Source organism: Carex rostrata, chromosome 2, assembly GCF_964058835.1.
Source record: "Carex rostrata chromosome 2, lpCarRost1.2, whole genome shotgun sequence".
Taxonomy (NCBI): Eukaryota; Viridiplantae; Streptophyta; class Magnoliopsida; order Poales; family Cyperaceae; genus Carex; species Carex rostrata.
Genome location: NC_135919.1, coordinates 11,362,442 through 11,379,504, shown reverse-complemented (window position 1 = coordinate 11,379,504; position 17,063 = coordinate 11,362,442). Strand labels below are relative to the sequence as shown.

General features: G+C 33.8%; 2 protein-coding genes across 6 annotated transcripts; both read right to left on the bottom strand.

Annotated features, from left to right (window-relative positions):
- Nucleotides 1-2,737: 2,737 nt before the first annotated feature.
- On the bottom strand, nt 2,738-4,960 carry LOC144574749 (Cysteine proteinases superfamily protein). Of its 4 annotated transcripts, none has more exons than XM_078324799.1 (9): nt 4,833-4,960; nt 4,618-4,696; nt 4,361-4,478; nt 4,184-4,271; nt 3,965-4,028; nt 3,676-3,781; nt 3,526-3,580; nt 3,167-3,220; nt 2,738-3,060 (listed from the first exon to the last, which is right to left on the bottom strand). In XM_078324799.1, exons 2-9 carry the CDS (start codon nt 4,643-4,645, stop codon nt 2,917-2,919), a joined length of 657 nt encoding a protein of 218 aa, XP_078180925.1. In that variant the 5' UTR covers nt 4,646-4,696; nt 4,833-4,960; the 3' UTR covers nt 2,738-2,916. The 4 variants fall into 4 exon arrangements, with proteins under 4 accessions (XP_078180925.1, XP_078180933.1, XP_078180949.1 ...); XM_078324807.1 differs by having other exon boundaries at nt 4,867-4,937; XM_078324823.1 differs by having other exon boundaries at nt 4,618-4,658; nt 4,833-4,915.
- A 2,038-nt stretch (nt 4,961-6,998) lies between these two features.
- On the bottom strand, nt 6,999-11,374 carry LOC144574774 (putative inactive receptor kinase At5g58300). 2 transcript variants are annotated; one of them, XM_078324835.1, is made up of 3 exons: nt 11,008-11,374; nt 8,129-9,474; nt 6,999-7,841 (listed from the first exon to the last, which is right to left on the bottom strand). In XM_078324835.1, exons 2-3 carry the CDS (start codon nt 9,459-9,461, stop codon nt 7,210-7,212), a joined length of 1,965 nt encoding a protein of 654 aa, XP_078180961.1. In that variant the 5' UTR covers nt 9,462-9,474; nt 11,008-11,374; the 3' UTR covers nt 6,999-7,209. The 2 variants fall into 2 exon arrangements, with proteins under 2 accessions (XP_078180961.1, XP_078180970.1); XM_078324844.1 differs by lacking the exon at nt 11,008-11,374 and adding an exon at nt 10,036-10,472.
- Between the last annotated feature and the right edge of the window lie 5,689 nt (nt 11,375-17,063).

The window sequence follows — 17,063 nt, the reverse complement described above, 5'->3', positions numbered from 1 at the left end:
AAACGATCTGGGAGAATGTTATTAAATATATTAAAATCTTGAGCATTTGGAGCACTGTAAAAGGAATTCAGTGCACTGAGTCACTGAGCACTGACTGAGTAAAATTATATCAGAGTTTGTCAGTTTTAACTTCGGCACAAATCTTAAAATGGATCTCCTATATCTACATTGGAGAACACAAGAGGAAGGAAATAGGTTCCTGATCGGACATGACCAAAGACGTTTACTTGCTCCAATATAAAAAAAATGAGAGGGAATTGAGGAAAGAGAGGGTGAATTGTGTATAGAAATTTGGTGATTTTGTTCACCTCCAATTTGAGCTATAAAAAAAGGTGAACTCGCCTCGTTCCCTTTCCTTTCCATGACACATTTTAAGAAAATGGCATTAAGCTTGATAAATGAATACTTATTTATTAAGTTTAAGACTCTTTAGAGTACTAAGGAACTCTGTGGAAGCTCAATCCAAAATTGCCAACTACTCACTGAGAACTTAAGGAGAATACACTTAATCCTCCTCAGCTGTACATGTATATTATACTTAGTCAGGTACCTGTAGAATACGAAGCACTGTTCTGTTACATAAACTGGACCAGATTGGACATCTAGATCGAAAAAATCAGATCAGGACACTAATTCGGTTCGGTTCAAAATAAAAACCACATAAGTATGTCATCCAGAAAAATATTAAAAACCGGACGGTTTATTTAGAAAATCGATTAACCACCAAAACCCGGTTCTGTGTTTTTTTGTGATTGTAGGCTGTTACGGACTCAACTGTCCATTTATTCTGAAGAGAAGAAAAGGCTCTTTTTTTTTTTGGTTGAAGGAGAAGAAAAGTTAGTAGGTTATTTCCTGTGTAAAATTCGTCTTTTGTGTTTCTTCAATGTGTTTTTTAAGTAACTTTTTTTAGCATGATCTGACGGGTCGTCGCAATATTAGTTATTTAAAACAAAATTTAAAATACTAGAATTTTCAATATAGATGGTTGAAGGTTTTGTTTTATCAAAATAGAATGAAGAATTCCTACTGTATTAATTATTAAATTATAAAAATAGTGTGAAATTATAAAAGCTCTTTAATAAAAAGAAAGAGGGTTCAAATGTCTCCTTTTTTTTTACCTCTATTATACCTTCATTTTTAAAAATATTAATAAATCAAAATTTAAATCATAAACGTCGAAATAAAACCGATAAATGTGATCTATATTATTTTCTCTTTGTGCTCATAAAAAAACATCACATTTCGATCTTGTTTTATATGAATCAATCATTTGAAAATCAACGTCTGGAAATTATCCAAATTATTACATTTTTACAAGCTATTGATGACAATCAAAATAAAGTTGAAATACCATACATTTTTATACGTGCATAGATGAAATGATGTAGATCATATCAAACAATTTTATTTTGACTTTTAAATTTTTAAATTTTAAATTATTAAAGTTCTTAAAAATAAAGACATGATGAAGATTTTTGAAAGTATTTAAACCCTCATGAAAAAAAATATATATATATATTTAATTGTAATTCCGATAACATTGATACGGAGTGCTTTTGGTTGCTTTTGAGCCGTGGCTTTTTCCTTGTCAAATCTGCGCTATTTGTTTGATGTTTCCAGTTTTACGTCAGCTGGGCTGGAGTGAGACGGGCCTACAGATTTCATCTGCCATGATCCAACCTACTTTCTTTCGTTTCTCTTCTCTTCTCTTCTCTTCTTTTCTTTTCTTGTGTTTCCGTAGATTTAGACTATCCATTCTCATATATTTAATTACAAATTGATATTGTACAAGATCTTCATCCTAACAGGTTATAATTGAATATATTTATTTTTCTGTCATAGCAACGATTTTAAAAGTTATATTATTATTTTCAATCAATTTCATACTTCAAGTAATATTTTAATTTCAATTTATAAATTGTGGTACCAATTATATACAGTTTTTTGGCATCAGGTCAACACTAAATGACTATATTGCAAATAAATTTAAGTAAAGAAACAATATTTAAAAATTTGGTCAAGGGACGTAACCACATTAGTTTGCATGGTGTGCTATTTTCGATCGAAAGGAGACGTGATGTCACACAAATGGACACGTCATGCGACACGTGAGTCACATCACATGGCTAGTAATAACGTGACTAATTTCCTGTCGGTGGGCAAGCAAAATACATACAGGTTTAATTCAGATACTAGACACTGGCATGGCTTTATCTGATTTATTAAGGGACTTATAATGTATTTAATCTGATATCCTGAATTATATTATCAAGTTTAGTCTATGGAAGCTATTAGCTATTGTCTGTATGTATGAAATATGCAACTGATCAGATGTCCTTGTGTATGAAATATAGGTTTGTAGCATGTTGTATTAGTTGCCACTTCTATCATGTATGTATGCACACGCCTGCATGATGAATGTTGATCTAACAAGTAGCAGCCTCTAGTTGTCTTGAAAACACAACAGAATGCAACAGATTTCACTGTCTGCCTCATACAAAATTATGGATGCTCGGCATGTTACATTCAAGATTTACTTTGATGCAACTTCTTAGAGATGTGAGCTAGATAATTTGCTCTAGTCATTTTGATCTTATTATACTGGAGGTGCTTGTTGCACTGAGATTAATAACCAACATAAGAAAATTGAGCTTTATTGATTATAGTGTGGTGCTGCAAATCCAGCACCAATAACATCTCACTACAACTCCAAATCTACAATCAACGAACAGAAAAGTAATCATGTAAATCATTCCATCCAATTTGAAAATAGTCTTTTACTACAAAAGAGAATTATATATATAGAGCCAAACAAGCAAAAACATCAGCAGAAGTGGAAGTGGAAGTATGGAACAAACAAAAACAACAATCAAAAGTTTGGCAGATATGTATGTTAACTAAAATTGCCTGGCCTGATTATACCAGCAAATCATAATGGTTTGAACCACTATACAATAGTCTGACAGGCACCCTCTTTTTCCACTGCTTGGTGCTCTTGCAAAATTCTAGTCCGTACTCTGCTATAGGTATAAAACCATTTCCAGTACCTCTTAAAGAATGCTGTGAACAAAAGAACCACTTGATATTCATAATACACACGACAAAATTATTTCCTTTTAGTATTTTAAAGCAGGATAGTAACTTTTCAGAAGAAAAGAAATAATACCTCATGCTCTGGAATGTAAACAATAATCGGTTGGCGGCACAGTCTGGAGAGCACCTGATGAAGAAAAACAATGCCATGATGCAAGAGGTTTATATCATGTAAAATGCTATAAATTGAAATTTATGGTTTAAAGCAGCAATGCATATACTACAAACACAGAGAGATAAATGCACAACTTCATCTTGAGGCAGGTACCACCCAAAAATGCTAGCGCATCTTTACTGGAAACAAGGAATAATAAATGGGTTCTCTCATTTCTTCATCATTCTTAATCTTATGACATTTTACTTCCATCATATTTTTTTTTCAAACATTAGTAGAGGTAAGCAGAAAATGATACACTAACTAGAAGAACTGACCAAAAGTTCTGATTCACCTCCCCAGAAGTCAGGTCTTCTAATCCTTTGGCAATATCTAATGATAGTAAAGATATTAAGAAGATTAATTTATTGTAGGATACATAGATACAGTTTGATTAAAGAAACACAGGTGAAAAAGAAGAAACAGACCGTCTGAGAGGCTCATCGATAGTGATTGCTAAAAGGGCTTCCTCGTAATTTTGCCGTTCTGAGCTGCCATCACATATCACTTCTTTTACAGCCAACCTTAAATCATCTATCTTCCCCCACCCAAAAACAAAAATAAATAATAATAAAGTAAAGTACAAACAACCCCCAAAGGAAAAAAAAAAAAAAAAACAGAAATGAAAAATCAAGCATATCTTAAACAAGGTAGAAAAATGGAACAAAAATAAAAAAAAGGAAAAGAAAAGGTTGACAAGCAGATATATAGGATCACCTGCATCCTGGACCTCCATCCTTGGATTCAGTGGGACCCCTTTGTTCCTTGCCATTCCTTTAACCTGAGTGAGGTGGAACGTGGAAGGAAAAACGAATAAGAATAGGGCAGGGCAGACAATAGTAAAATATAGATAGCATCAGACAGGATAGGCAACAAATTGGTTGATGGTTGGTTATGTATACAAGAAGATAGTAATTGATTGTGATGCATTTATACCAGTGCTCGAAACATGCAACGGCCATCGCCTGTCACCCTTTGAACCGAGTAGTGCTCCACTTTCTTCATTGCTGCTGATTCTATCCCGCTTTCATTGCAATCAATTAATCAAATAAATCAGAGGGGCAGAGAAGGGAAGAGTGGTACAAATTAATGAAAAGGAATGAATAAACATACAGAGGGAGAGAGGAGGCGATTCTAGCAAACAAGGGGAGAGCAGTTGAAAATGGAGAAATGGGTGGTTGAAGGAGGTGGAACTGGGCAGTTCCATCACTGAGCTGCTTAAGAATTGCACCTACAACAGGAACAACTTAATTACTCTTTCCAATTTTTATTTATATTGGGGAGACCAAAGGCCGAAGTAAAGGTTTTAAGACAGGTTTTTACTTAAAATAAATAAATAAAAGAAATGATACAAGTAACTGAGCAAGTACTGTTGGAAGGCCTTGACTGAGTTGCCATGGAAGGGCGGTGACTACGTTCGGTGTGAATAAGAAATTAGACTCTCCGACTCTGAGCAATCAACCAAAGAAAATTAAAGAATAGTAAATGAATCAATTTTGAATTTTGAGTGAGTGAGCACAGCAGAACGGCAGCACCAGCCACCGGCAATCCTTCCTTCCGTTTGTTTCTCCTTTTCTTTTTTTACCTTGCTTGTATTTAATTGGAATTCAGGTTAGAGCCTTGAGCCCTTGAGCGAGGCGAGGCAAGGAGGTGAAGCTGGAATCCACGCTGGGTCGGGTCTGGATGGGTTGTGTAATTGTAATTGTAATTCTGATAAACAAATGGTGTTGGTGTTGGTGTTGCTATATATATCTTCTCTTTCATCTTTGTTGTGTGTTATGTTATGATTCGGTGGGCTTGGAAAGGCAGGCTGAGATTGGAATAATAGCCCAAATATCCTTCTAATAATCCTTAAAATCAATTCCAATATTAATTATTCAATTCAATTCAACGCTGGTTATCTTTAGAAAGTATTGTGAATTCGTCATGATTTTATAGACTCATTTAAAGTCATGTAAGCCCATTAATTGATGACTTGGAAGCAACCTGATCAGTTCACACATGTCTGATACTCTGATGTGATATATAGCAAACTTCAACACAATAATAAAAATAAATGTGTTATTATACGTTATGATATGATGGGGAAGGGAAAGTTAAGTTTGGAGCAGAAGAAAATGGGTAGTGCTATACTGAGGGCAAAACAAAATACACAAAGGATCCAAAAGAAAACCGAAAATACAATCTAGAAGAAGCAGATACCAAAATATATACTAATGTAATAATAAAAATCTAATGACCTAGACTCTGCAAAAATAAAGATGAAGTGCAAAATGTCAGAAGAATGTAAATCCTCCATGTACCAGTGAGCGGTACCAGTGTACCAGTAATATTTTTTTTGTTTTTTTTAAGCTCTAATTGTGCGTGTCCCATCTTAGATAGCCTTGTAGTATTTCAAATAACTATAAAATTAAAGATTGAAGTGCCATCATCCCCGTGTATTATGTACTCACGGGCTTGATTGCCAGATTTTGCTTGTTTATTTTTATCTGAATCAACTATCAAGTTCCCCCAATGCCTCTCTAACAATGAGCTGTACGGTTTTTTGTTTGTCAGTAAAAATTCTCCTAAAACGTTCTAGCCAGATAACGAAGCATATTACCGTTTGCATCTTTCTAATTATCATGTGTTGTGATTCAACAATTACCAAATTAATTCATTTGCACAAAATCTTTATAGTTTATACCTTTACCCTCTATATGGTCTAAACCCAAATTGTTATTGTCCCTCTCTATTCACCATCCTACTTTACCGGTGTGTTGCCAAATTTTCTTCGTTGCTTCTTATTACCCTTCTGGTGTTGACATGTTATATAATCACTGGTACCAATTGATTGGTACCAGTTCAGTTTTGTTATTGGAATATTATTCTGATTTTATCTATATTAAATGTTCTTAATTTGTGCTTAAATTGTTATAGCTTATTAATTGACCTAGATTTGATACTAGGCTTCTTTTATTATCTAGATTGATTGATAATGTTTTGTAGTTTGAATTATGTTATATTTGGTATTGTATCTTGATTGGCACTGTTATGTACCTTGAAAATTTATAAGGGTGTCCTTCCTATATTTGGAACGTTTGTATTTTGGTGCACATATATAATTTAGAACTGATGTGCAATGGTTTTAGAACTAATGTGCAATTGTGGTGTCCATTGTGCTAATTTTTTTTGGAAATATATTGACAGACCATGATCAGATTTATTGTGTGATATTTGAAAATCAAAATTTTTTTAGTAATTGATTTCTATGTATTCTCTTCATTGAAACAGGTAACATCATGCAGTCTAAGGGGTTCTAATCTGGAAATGTGGCATGCTTGTGAATTCATGTGTTATGGCGGCTTGAACCTTTTTCCTTTTTTTTTTTAAAAGAATGATCAGCTTAGTTGTTTTTATTGAAGAGCTAGCTACCTTTATAATTTCTACTGGGACTTCTACTGCCTATCAGCTTGTATAGTTGTATAGGCCTCGGGCTGCTACTGCAAATTAAGACTAAGACTTGTTTCCTAATATTTAGGCCTTGCCCCGCTCCCCGTCAAATTAAACCTTCGCTCCCTCCGATCTGTCCTTTAAGTTCCAACAATGAGACCAATTGTAAAGTCCAAAATGTACTACAATTCCGAACTCATTTTTCTATATGTTAAACGAACTTAATTTCTGAAAATGCTGAAAATACATCGCTTTTTCCATTCGATGTACAGCAGTGCAAGGCGACCCAACAATGAAAGCACCATTCGATCAACTAAAATTAAGAAATCAATTGATAAATTTTATCACAATGCTAATCCTTATCAATGCTACAAAAAACACAAATAAACAATGATAAGAAAAAAAAAAACACACCTAGGCGAGCAATTGATCACCTCACACACCAATATCATAAGTTGAAACAAACCTAATTTTTTTGTTTTTTGTTTTGACGAAGCTATCACCTAACCAACTGCTAGTTGTCATTATCATCAAATGCCTTGCGTACCACTGCTCTCTGCCATCCCTCTTTCTTCTGACGAAGGACGGTTATCAGATTCAGAGGCCCGTATCTCCTCTATCATCCTAATTACCTCTTCCATTTTTGGCCGTTGATCCGGCATGCTTGTCACACATGCCATTGCAATCTGGAGCATCCGCACCATCTCGTCCTCTATATTCGGATGCCGCAAAAGATCGACATCAAACACCTCAGCTGTCCACTCTTCTCTCACTACAGAGTGGACCCACTTGGGCAAATCTACAGCCTCGTCCCGTCCTGGTGATTTCAATGGTGCTTTTCCTGTCAAAAGCTCTAGTAGAAAAACACCAAAGCTATACACATCCGATTTTTGTGTTTGCTTCTTTGTCTCAATGGCCTCTGGAGCCCGATACCCGACAAGGCGAATGGGCCCCATGGGGACATTCATGAGCTGGGCTAGACCAAACTCAGAGGTCAAGGCTTCAAGCTCGGGTGAGAGGAGCATATTCGAGGATTTTATGTTGCCATGGATGAATTTGCCCCCACCCTCCAAGTGGATGTGAGCGATACCACGCGCTGCGCCTAGGGAGATCTTAATCCTTGCTTCCCAATCTAAGGGCTCTCTTCCAGGTGCTCTACCCCCTGCATGGAGGTAAATATATATGATATGGATGTAAAGCCATAAAATACAACTATATGCCAGATTTATTTTACTTCAGAATTTAAAGTGTGATTCAGCCAGGTTAATGGCACATATTTCTATATTGGATATTTACAAGCATGGCTAGATGAGGCACCGGGCTAGTATATGACCTGTACAAGTTGGGTACAAGCATATCTCAGCCTCAGGTAATATACAGTGCAACAAAAGCTGTGCCACTAAGAGAATCTAGAATTTAAAATTAGATGATCATAAATATGAGACTTACCATGCAACACACTGGCCACACTGCCATTGGCAACATAATCATAAACAAGAAGCTTTTCATCCTTAGAATAATAATACGCACGAAGTGGTACCACGTTCAGGTGCTGCCCAACCCGACCTATTATCTCCATTTGTTGCTCAAAATCTTTCTTACTTACAACCACCTCTTTCAACCTCTTTACAACCACAGTGGTACCATCCTCCAATACTGCTTTATAAGTGGTGCCATAGCTGCCTTTCCCAAGCACCTCCGCTGAGGCTCGCAAAAGATCCTCTAAGTCAAAATTGTATGAACATCCGTCGAAGAATACCAATTTGTTTCTCTCGGCCTCTTGTACCCCACTACTATATTCTTCTTTTGGCTTGTCAGTTCGGCCAGCACGGCCTCCTCCTGCAGCAGACTTTCCTTTCGAGTCAGTACCAGCAGCACTATTTTCATTACGGCCTCTATGCCTTAGCAAACATACCAGTAAGATTATCAATAAAATGATTAAAATTGTGCCTCCTCCTGCCGCAATGGCAATTATAGCACCGAGACTTAGTTTCTCCCAAAAGTGTTTCTTTAGTTTCGCTGGTGGAGTAACAGGTGATATAGGTGTAGGAGAAGGGGCTGTACCAGAACAAGGTGTCAAAGGGAGCCCGCATAAATATGGATTTCCCAGAAAGGAGTTGGCTGGAAAGGTGCTGAGAGCCTCTGGTATAGGCCCACTCAAGTTATTATTACTCAAATTCAAATGCTTTAATTTTTGCAAACCTAGATTCGGTATCGATCCTGAGAGGGAATTATTCTGTAGGTACAGAGCTGTAAGCTGTGTCAGATTTTTAACTGTCTCTGGTATTTCCCCTGTAAAAGTGTTGTACGATAAATCCAGAAATCTCAGACTTGAGGTGAGAGAAGTCGGTATAATTCCTGATAGATTGTTATGCTGTAGGAATAGAGAACGCAAGGAAGGGATAGACGACACATCAGGTGGCAGGTCAACAATCAACCGGTTTGACCTGAGGCTAAGTACCTCTAATGCATCAAGCTTACCAAGTGTATTGGTTGGTATTGTACCGAATAAACCAACTCCCGGTAAGCGAAGGGTTGCAACTCTGGTACCATCAGGTGTGCAAGTGACACCGACCCATTCTGTACAGATAGAAGTTGAAGAAGTCCAATTGAGTTTTGGGCCGTGTGGTATTGATGCTGCAAATTCGAGTAGGGCTTGTTTGTCAGAATTTAGGTCAGCTAGTGTTTGTTGAAGAAATAGAGAAATTAGAAGGATTGATAGGGTTGATTTGAGAAGAAGAGGTTGGTCCATGAGTAGCAGTAGATTTGTAATTTTGCTCATCTGAAGGGAGTTTCTGTTGCATTTGAATAGGAAATTAAGTGGTCAGATAAATTCAATGAATTGGATTGATTAACTATCTAGAGTAAATAATTGCATTGATAAAAAATAATTGTGAAATGCAGGAAACAAGAAGAACAAAGTGATGGTTATCTTTAGCCAAAGAAAAAGGTAAGAAGAACTTGACAAAATGGCGAACAAAAAAAGGTAGTTGGTTGTCAAAATTATAAAATCCAAACTTAGAGAGAGGCTATATAAAAAAAGGAATCTTAAATTAAGCACCACCTATAAACCACTAGACACCTATCTACTACTATTCTGAAATTTAAATTTTATTAGATTCAACTCATGCATAGGTGCAGGTCATTTGCTAGTTAACCCTAAACCAGATCACCAGAAAGTATTAAGTACTTACTAATGTAGTACAACGAGAAGAATCACATGGGTCTATTTGTCACTTTCTTACCGCGACATAGTTAATGTTCACTGGCCTATTTTATTACACCAGCTTACCAAAATAACATTAATCTATTACTTCTACTCTTGATAAAGTTTGCAATTGGAAAATAAAAGGTACCTCGCAACTAGAGATGCACCATCTTCATGGAAAGTGAAAGGTTAAAAGAAACCCAGCTCATTATTGTAAAGTATATATAGACAATAGATAATGATAAAAGAATAAAGGCAACCAACAAGAACTTTTCAGAAAGACAAAATAAAATATTCTATCTGATCAAGTACTAAACTGCAATGCTATATATCTAATTACAGAGATTATATTATCAAACCCATAATCCAAAGAAAGAATATTATGGAATGCCACCCATCCTTCGGAGACATCAGAAGTAAGGATAGGTAGTGACTCAAATAAGGTGTTTAGGTTCCAATTTTATACTTATTAGAGTTGTCTATTTTTAGATTTTCCTAACAGACAAGGGGAAAGAAATAGGAAAAAAAGAAACAAAGAAAAGAGGAAAGAGATTGAAGCTTCAACGCAGTGTGGGGACTTCTTTAATTAATAGTGGTAACATGTGCCAGAGCCAGACTGGCACATAAATACCTACACACTAATGAACACTCAATATATGAATAGAAGACAGTAAAGACATTCACATACGACCATATGCAATAGTATAGTGGGATAAAAAGTTCAGATCTATAAATTAATACTTTCTCCTTGAAATATTTTAATACAAAAATGACTGTCCTAACAATATAAAATATTCTAATTTAATCCAAATAAATATACCCAGTCAATTAGAGTGGAGGTAACTCGGCATTTAATATAGCTAAACTAAAATAAAAAATAAAAATCGAATTTTATCAAAATGCTTAAAGTCTTGGGATGACACTAAACTGAACAATTTTTCTTAGTAGCTAAATTCATTAAATTTCTAAGCCTGAGTTTTCAATTAGGGAAACGACGATTCACATATCGACTTGACCGAACAAGCAATTCAAATGAAGATGAAGAGTTTTAAGTTGCATTATAGTAAATAACACTGAGGATAACTGAAATTGAACAAATTAAAGCCAGAAATCGGGATACCTCAATTTAGAAGATTACTTTCAGCAGCTCAAATAGACCCTGAGTGAGAGCATTTTCCGATTCCTCCACAGTTTCTCCATTACCAATTCAAGCACAAAAGAAATCGTTCTGCTCCTTTATATCTCAAATTTCATCACAAGAACCACCACATTCTTCGAAAGTTCAGATCAATGGGGTGAAATCCAACGGTTTTCTTCAAATTATTCTCCTTCGACCCCATCCGCAGGTCGGATCCCGATAAATGCACTGGAGTAAGTTCGATGCAGTAGATCGAGTGCTAATGGCTAGCAAATTGAAGTTTTGATGAGGAATCGAGATTCGAGAGCAAAGGGTGTAGCTTAGAAAAGAGAGAAGAAAATGAGGTCTAGCTTCACTCTGAGAAGTATTTATTTGAGCTGTTTGTTAGTTCAAGTTGCAATTACGAACTTACCCCCGCAGTCAAAAAAGAAAAAGAAAAAAAAAAAAAAAACTGGTATCACGTGAAAAGAGCATGGAAGGAGAGATTTTTCTTAAATAAATCTCGCGTACTAGTTAATCCACTTATTTAGTTGTAAGCAGCTGTACGTAAAATGTGGCTTCCAGTGAGCCTGGTCCAGGCAAAATACTCTAAAACGAGAAGATGATGTGCGACTAAATCAGAACCGTTTGGATTTTTTGCAACGGGTACGGTATAGTAGGGACCAAGATTTGACCTCCAGATTTTATAAATTATTTCATGCACCTGGTTCAGGTAGACCATTGCAAAACAAGCTGACTGTTCCTAGTACAAAATCTGGCGTGATGGGTGCTAATTGCTTGTACCTGTTTCACGTTGAGATTCACTAGGATATATCTGAAATTAGGGATTTCGTGAGGAAGAAAATTGACACTTATGAAAAGAACATAGTCACATCACGTTAGAATGTACATATATACGGACACAACTGATCTCTCAAATTATTTGGGTTTCAGTTACATAATTCACATCACTTTCTGATAGCATCTTTGAATTTTTCTTCGTCTTCTCAATATAGTAAAAAGTTTAAAGTTTAAACCGAAAGCACCGTCGCATCATACTGCAATTAATTTAATGTGGCTGACATTAATTAAAGCTATTAAGCTCAAAATAATATGCTCTCCACCGTTGAAAAGATTCAAACGCGGACCAAATGATTGGTATTTAATTTAAATTCTTGCTCTGATGAGATTATTGCACTCAAACCCTCCTATCTGGCTATCTCAGGGTCAAAGACTTAAAATCTAAATTATATTAGAATGCTACATTATATTAAAATTATGAACAAAAGCTCGTCATTTTAACTTTAAAAATTATTAGATCAGTTTCAAACGAAGAAATCAAACCACATATTATGATTTACTTGTTCAATCAATTATTTGTTTGAATGTATTATCTAAGCTGATTTGGTTTTCTATTTTAGACTAATTTCATGAATTCTCTTTTTAGCGCATGTTTGTTTGTCGTGGGATTATGTTCATGAATTCTCTTTTTAGCGCATGTTTGTTTGTCGTGGGATTATGTGAGATTAGATATTACATGTTCAGAAACTTATTATTTAACTTGTGGGAATTTATACTCATGTACGAGATTGATTATAGGGATGTGCTAAAATGAGCGTTCGGTTGTACCGTCAGAATAGTCGTGGAAATTTTAATTAGAGAAAGATATTCATGGAAACTGTATTATTTTAAAATATTTATTATCAATAATAATTTTGTGATTAATAACCATTAATAGTTTTATAATAAATTATAATAATCTAAATTACAAAAATAAAAAATAAAAATGTATAAGTAATAAATTATAATTTCCTCTTTGGTTAGTCGTGTAAAATATATGAATGGCATTAAAATAATAGCAAAAAATATTATGATTTTCAATAACTGAAAGCATATTTTATAATTAGAAAATTAAATTAAGTAATTTGAAATCATGATAATTATAAGACTTGGAAGTATAATTTATTCAACATTGAGTACTAATACATATAACATCTTCTATTAGAAGATTTTGAGGAGAGAGATGAAGCAAGAGATATTGAGAAAAAAATCAATTTTGTTTGATCTAATTTTTTTTCCCATAAATTTGTAAAGAGATGCAAATGAAGATGGAAAAAAAAAAATCCAATCCCATGCTAAAAAAAATGACATCCAAACACCTAAATTAATTTTCCCCTTTAGGTTAAAGATTTTAACGGAGCAATTTTAGCTTCATGCATCACACGGACTATTAAATTAAAACAACTTTATATGATGTGTGCTGTGTGCACTGCATTAAATAAAAACTGCTCTGTTAAAATCTTTACCCGCTCTTTACTGGATTAATATTTTTTTCTTTGTCATGTTCTGATCTGCTTCTTTCAGTATGACGTCATGTTCCAACAGCTTGATGTCACAAAAGAACTTAATTCTATCCCGAGTAGGTACATTTATGGTCCATGAAAGAATAAGAACCACAACTGCTTACGTGGATTGAGACAGTGCATTACAACTTGCTGAGATGAACATTTCGTTGTGTTATTTTGTTACTTTGTAAGAGCTGTTGTCTGTTGAGTTTCTTTACAATTCAAATCCTCTGTCATGAAGCTCTTTTTTCACAGGTAATAGTGGACCCTAATAACATTCAAAATGGGCATGCTAAATAATTAAAATCTGTGGCAACAGCCTACTCACTGTTCACAAGACTCGCGAATAATTCGTTTTTTTGGTGATGCCGAACCGAATGCTGAATTATTCACAAATTTTACATTTTTTTCCTGAATTTTACGAATTATTCACAAATTTTTCCCGAATTTTTCACATAACATTTTCTTTTATTTTTTTTGCTACATTGTAGGACTGAGATCTCTGGTCCGAATAATTCCAAACTATTCCCGAATTATTTCTGAATTATACTCGAATTATTTCCGAATCACAAATTTTTAACCTCGTCGAACCGAACCTGAATAATTCATTTGTCACTATGCTTCCAGCTGATCGACAACTTGTTACATGGTTGGCGACTGAGGAATTGTAACAGAGAAACCGCAATTATATATTTTAGTGGACATAGTGTCATCAACCATCATGCCATCATCCCTCATGCCTTCGATCTATGATAGGAATGAAAAAACCTACTGTTATGATTTTTATTCCAGATCAATTATTATCCCAATTGATTTAAAATTAGTGTTTGCTTTAAATTTGAGCTGGAATTGAATTAAAAAAAGTTGTTGAATAAGATTAAGTTTAACATGAAATTTTTGGACTTAATGAATTCAAAATTTTGAACCTATAATTTAGTTTGAATTTTGAAATTGTACAGATGAGTTTGGCTAGCATTATATCGATAGTATACTGGCATGCTATACTATGATATGAAAATCTATTGGATAAGCTTCAACGACAAATTCAAACTGGTAAAACTGATGTATTTCACGAGTGATGCGTTTACATACAAAAGTTATAACCTTTGAATATATTTAGTATAAATCCGAGCAATAAAAAAATAAAAGTTAATTTTAATGCATTTATTTTTAAATTATTTTTTAACTGTTTGACTTAATACTAAATAAATTCAAAAAATTATACATTTAACATGTAAGTACACATCACTTGTAAAATATATCAACTTTAACAGTTTGGATATGTTGCTTGAAGTTTATCCGATAGGTTTCAAGACGCACGACATGTCACTATATTATCGATAGCACGCCAGCCAAACTCAATATAGATTTGAAAATTTGTCAAAATTCAATCAAGTCAATCTTTTAGGCATTTAAACATTTATTCCAACGGGTGGAATTGACAATTTCATAGTCGGGCATGGAACTGAGGAATAAAGTCGTTTTCAATAATTGAAATTGGCACTATCCTCTATATTTTCTCTCATTATTTCTATTGAACAACATAAAAATTCACACTTCATAAGAGTAATTGGATTCTGAAACTTCTTAGCGGTATGATGTCATATGTGTTACCAACCGTTCAATTTGCTTCTCTCTTTTGATTTATATTGATCGAATGGCTTACATTTTTTGCATCGCTCTCTCTCCATTTAAAAATGTGTTTGATGATGACTAAGTTGTAATAAATCTTTTCAAATAATACAATTCTTTGTGATGACTTTGTAGAGATTGATTTTCACGTAACTAATTATAATATTCTATTATACAAAATTTGAACATTTTGAAAAAATATTTGTGTTCTAAATTCACTATTTGTAAAATTTATTAATAAAAAATGAATCATCTTATAATTTAATATATTTTTTTATAAACGAAATTTGATGTGTAAAAGGCATAATTTTTTAGACATTCCTACTTATTCCCTCCAACCTAACAAGACTTTGTGTATGAAAAATTATCACATAACAATTTTTATTTATTTATATACAAATTGATATATGTTGGTACACCTATTTATTTATTTATATTTTGCAACTGGGACTAAATTATATACAGTTGAATTAGCATTGATATGCAGATGCTATACATGACGTATCTAACCCTTTTCAACGAGTCGTTAGAAAATAGGTTAGGATAAATTAGTTAGAACTGCAATATTTTTTTAATATTTGAATAATAATTAAACAATTAAAGTGACGCGCAAAAGTCTAATAAAGAAGGTGATGCGTTACTCTCCCGGAATTATATTTTATTCTTGTTCGTAATGCACCTTATTCTGATCATTAATTAGAGACACGTGTAAAGGAGCCAATTGGTATTTGTTGCACGTATATTAAGAATCTGTTAGTTCATGTAATTGCCACTGATTTTCTCAATTTTCTTGTTGGTTTACGAGAACGGAATTAAAAATCTCAATTAGGAGGTTGAAACATACAATCCGAATTTTTTATAATACATTTTCTGCATAATTTCAAAAATACCAGGGCAGCCAATTAGGAGGTTGAATTTGCAGCTCTTATATGTTTTGTTTTTTTATAAATAGTATTAACAAAAAATTTTGACATAAAATATATAATACGCGGTTAAAATTTGCATAACTACAAAGTAGAACTCTAACCATTAAACTACAAATACACATTTAAAAATTTATAAAGGAACAATACTGTATACAAAATAAAAAAAATAAGTTTTGATATGCATAATTAAAAATAAATAAAACTATGGGTGGATAAGCATCTCCTTGGCGGTAAATCGGTTCTTGTTGGTTTAGAGTTAGTTAATAATCATTAAACTTGTAATTGTATTTTCGGACGAGAAAAGGTAATGTCTCCCATGCTACAGTCTCCCGAAAATCTCCGTGTATAAAAGTCTTCCCTTTTTAGCTTAGTTTTGACGCGCTTTCAACTGCCACAACTGCCATAATTTCAAGTACAATATGTATGTTTACAGGATAATATGTGTATGTTTATAGGATTATATGTGTATGTTTACAAAATAATATGTGTATGTTCACAGAAGGTGGTCCCCAACAGCTGTCACGCGTTTTCAACAGATGTCACGCGTTTTCAACAGATGTCACGCGTTTTCAACAGCTTTCACGCGTTTTTATGTTGATAGGATTTGTTGAATTAGTTTCCAGGATTTAGTATTGATGTTTACAGAATTAGTTGAAAATATCCGAAGATTTTTGAAGAACTGGAGTTAGAAACTGTTAGCTGCTTCCTTTTCGGACAACCATAAAAAATTTGAAGTTTGATTATTATAGACAACAAGTTATATGGAATATATATTTTATATATCAAGCATCTTTTACTATTTATTCAATGATTTGGAATTTTGTAACTTTTTGAATTTATTATTATCAAGCAATACTCAAGGCACATGAAATTCAATATACACACTATGATCCAAATGCTCAATAGAACATTTATTTTTAAACATTTTGTTTTATTTAAACATTATTGTGGAAACTAGGGCGGCAAACGAATCAAACTTACTTCAAACTGAATTTGGTTTGAATTAATTTCGAATCAAATTTTTTACGAATTCAATTTCGAATTTTTTACGAACTTTTTTATGATAAGGAAGAGTGATCGTAGTCGTCGAAAGCGAGAGATGAAAGTCGTCTAGGGTTTTAGAACTGAGAGGGAGGGTTACGACTTATGAGTTATG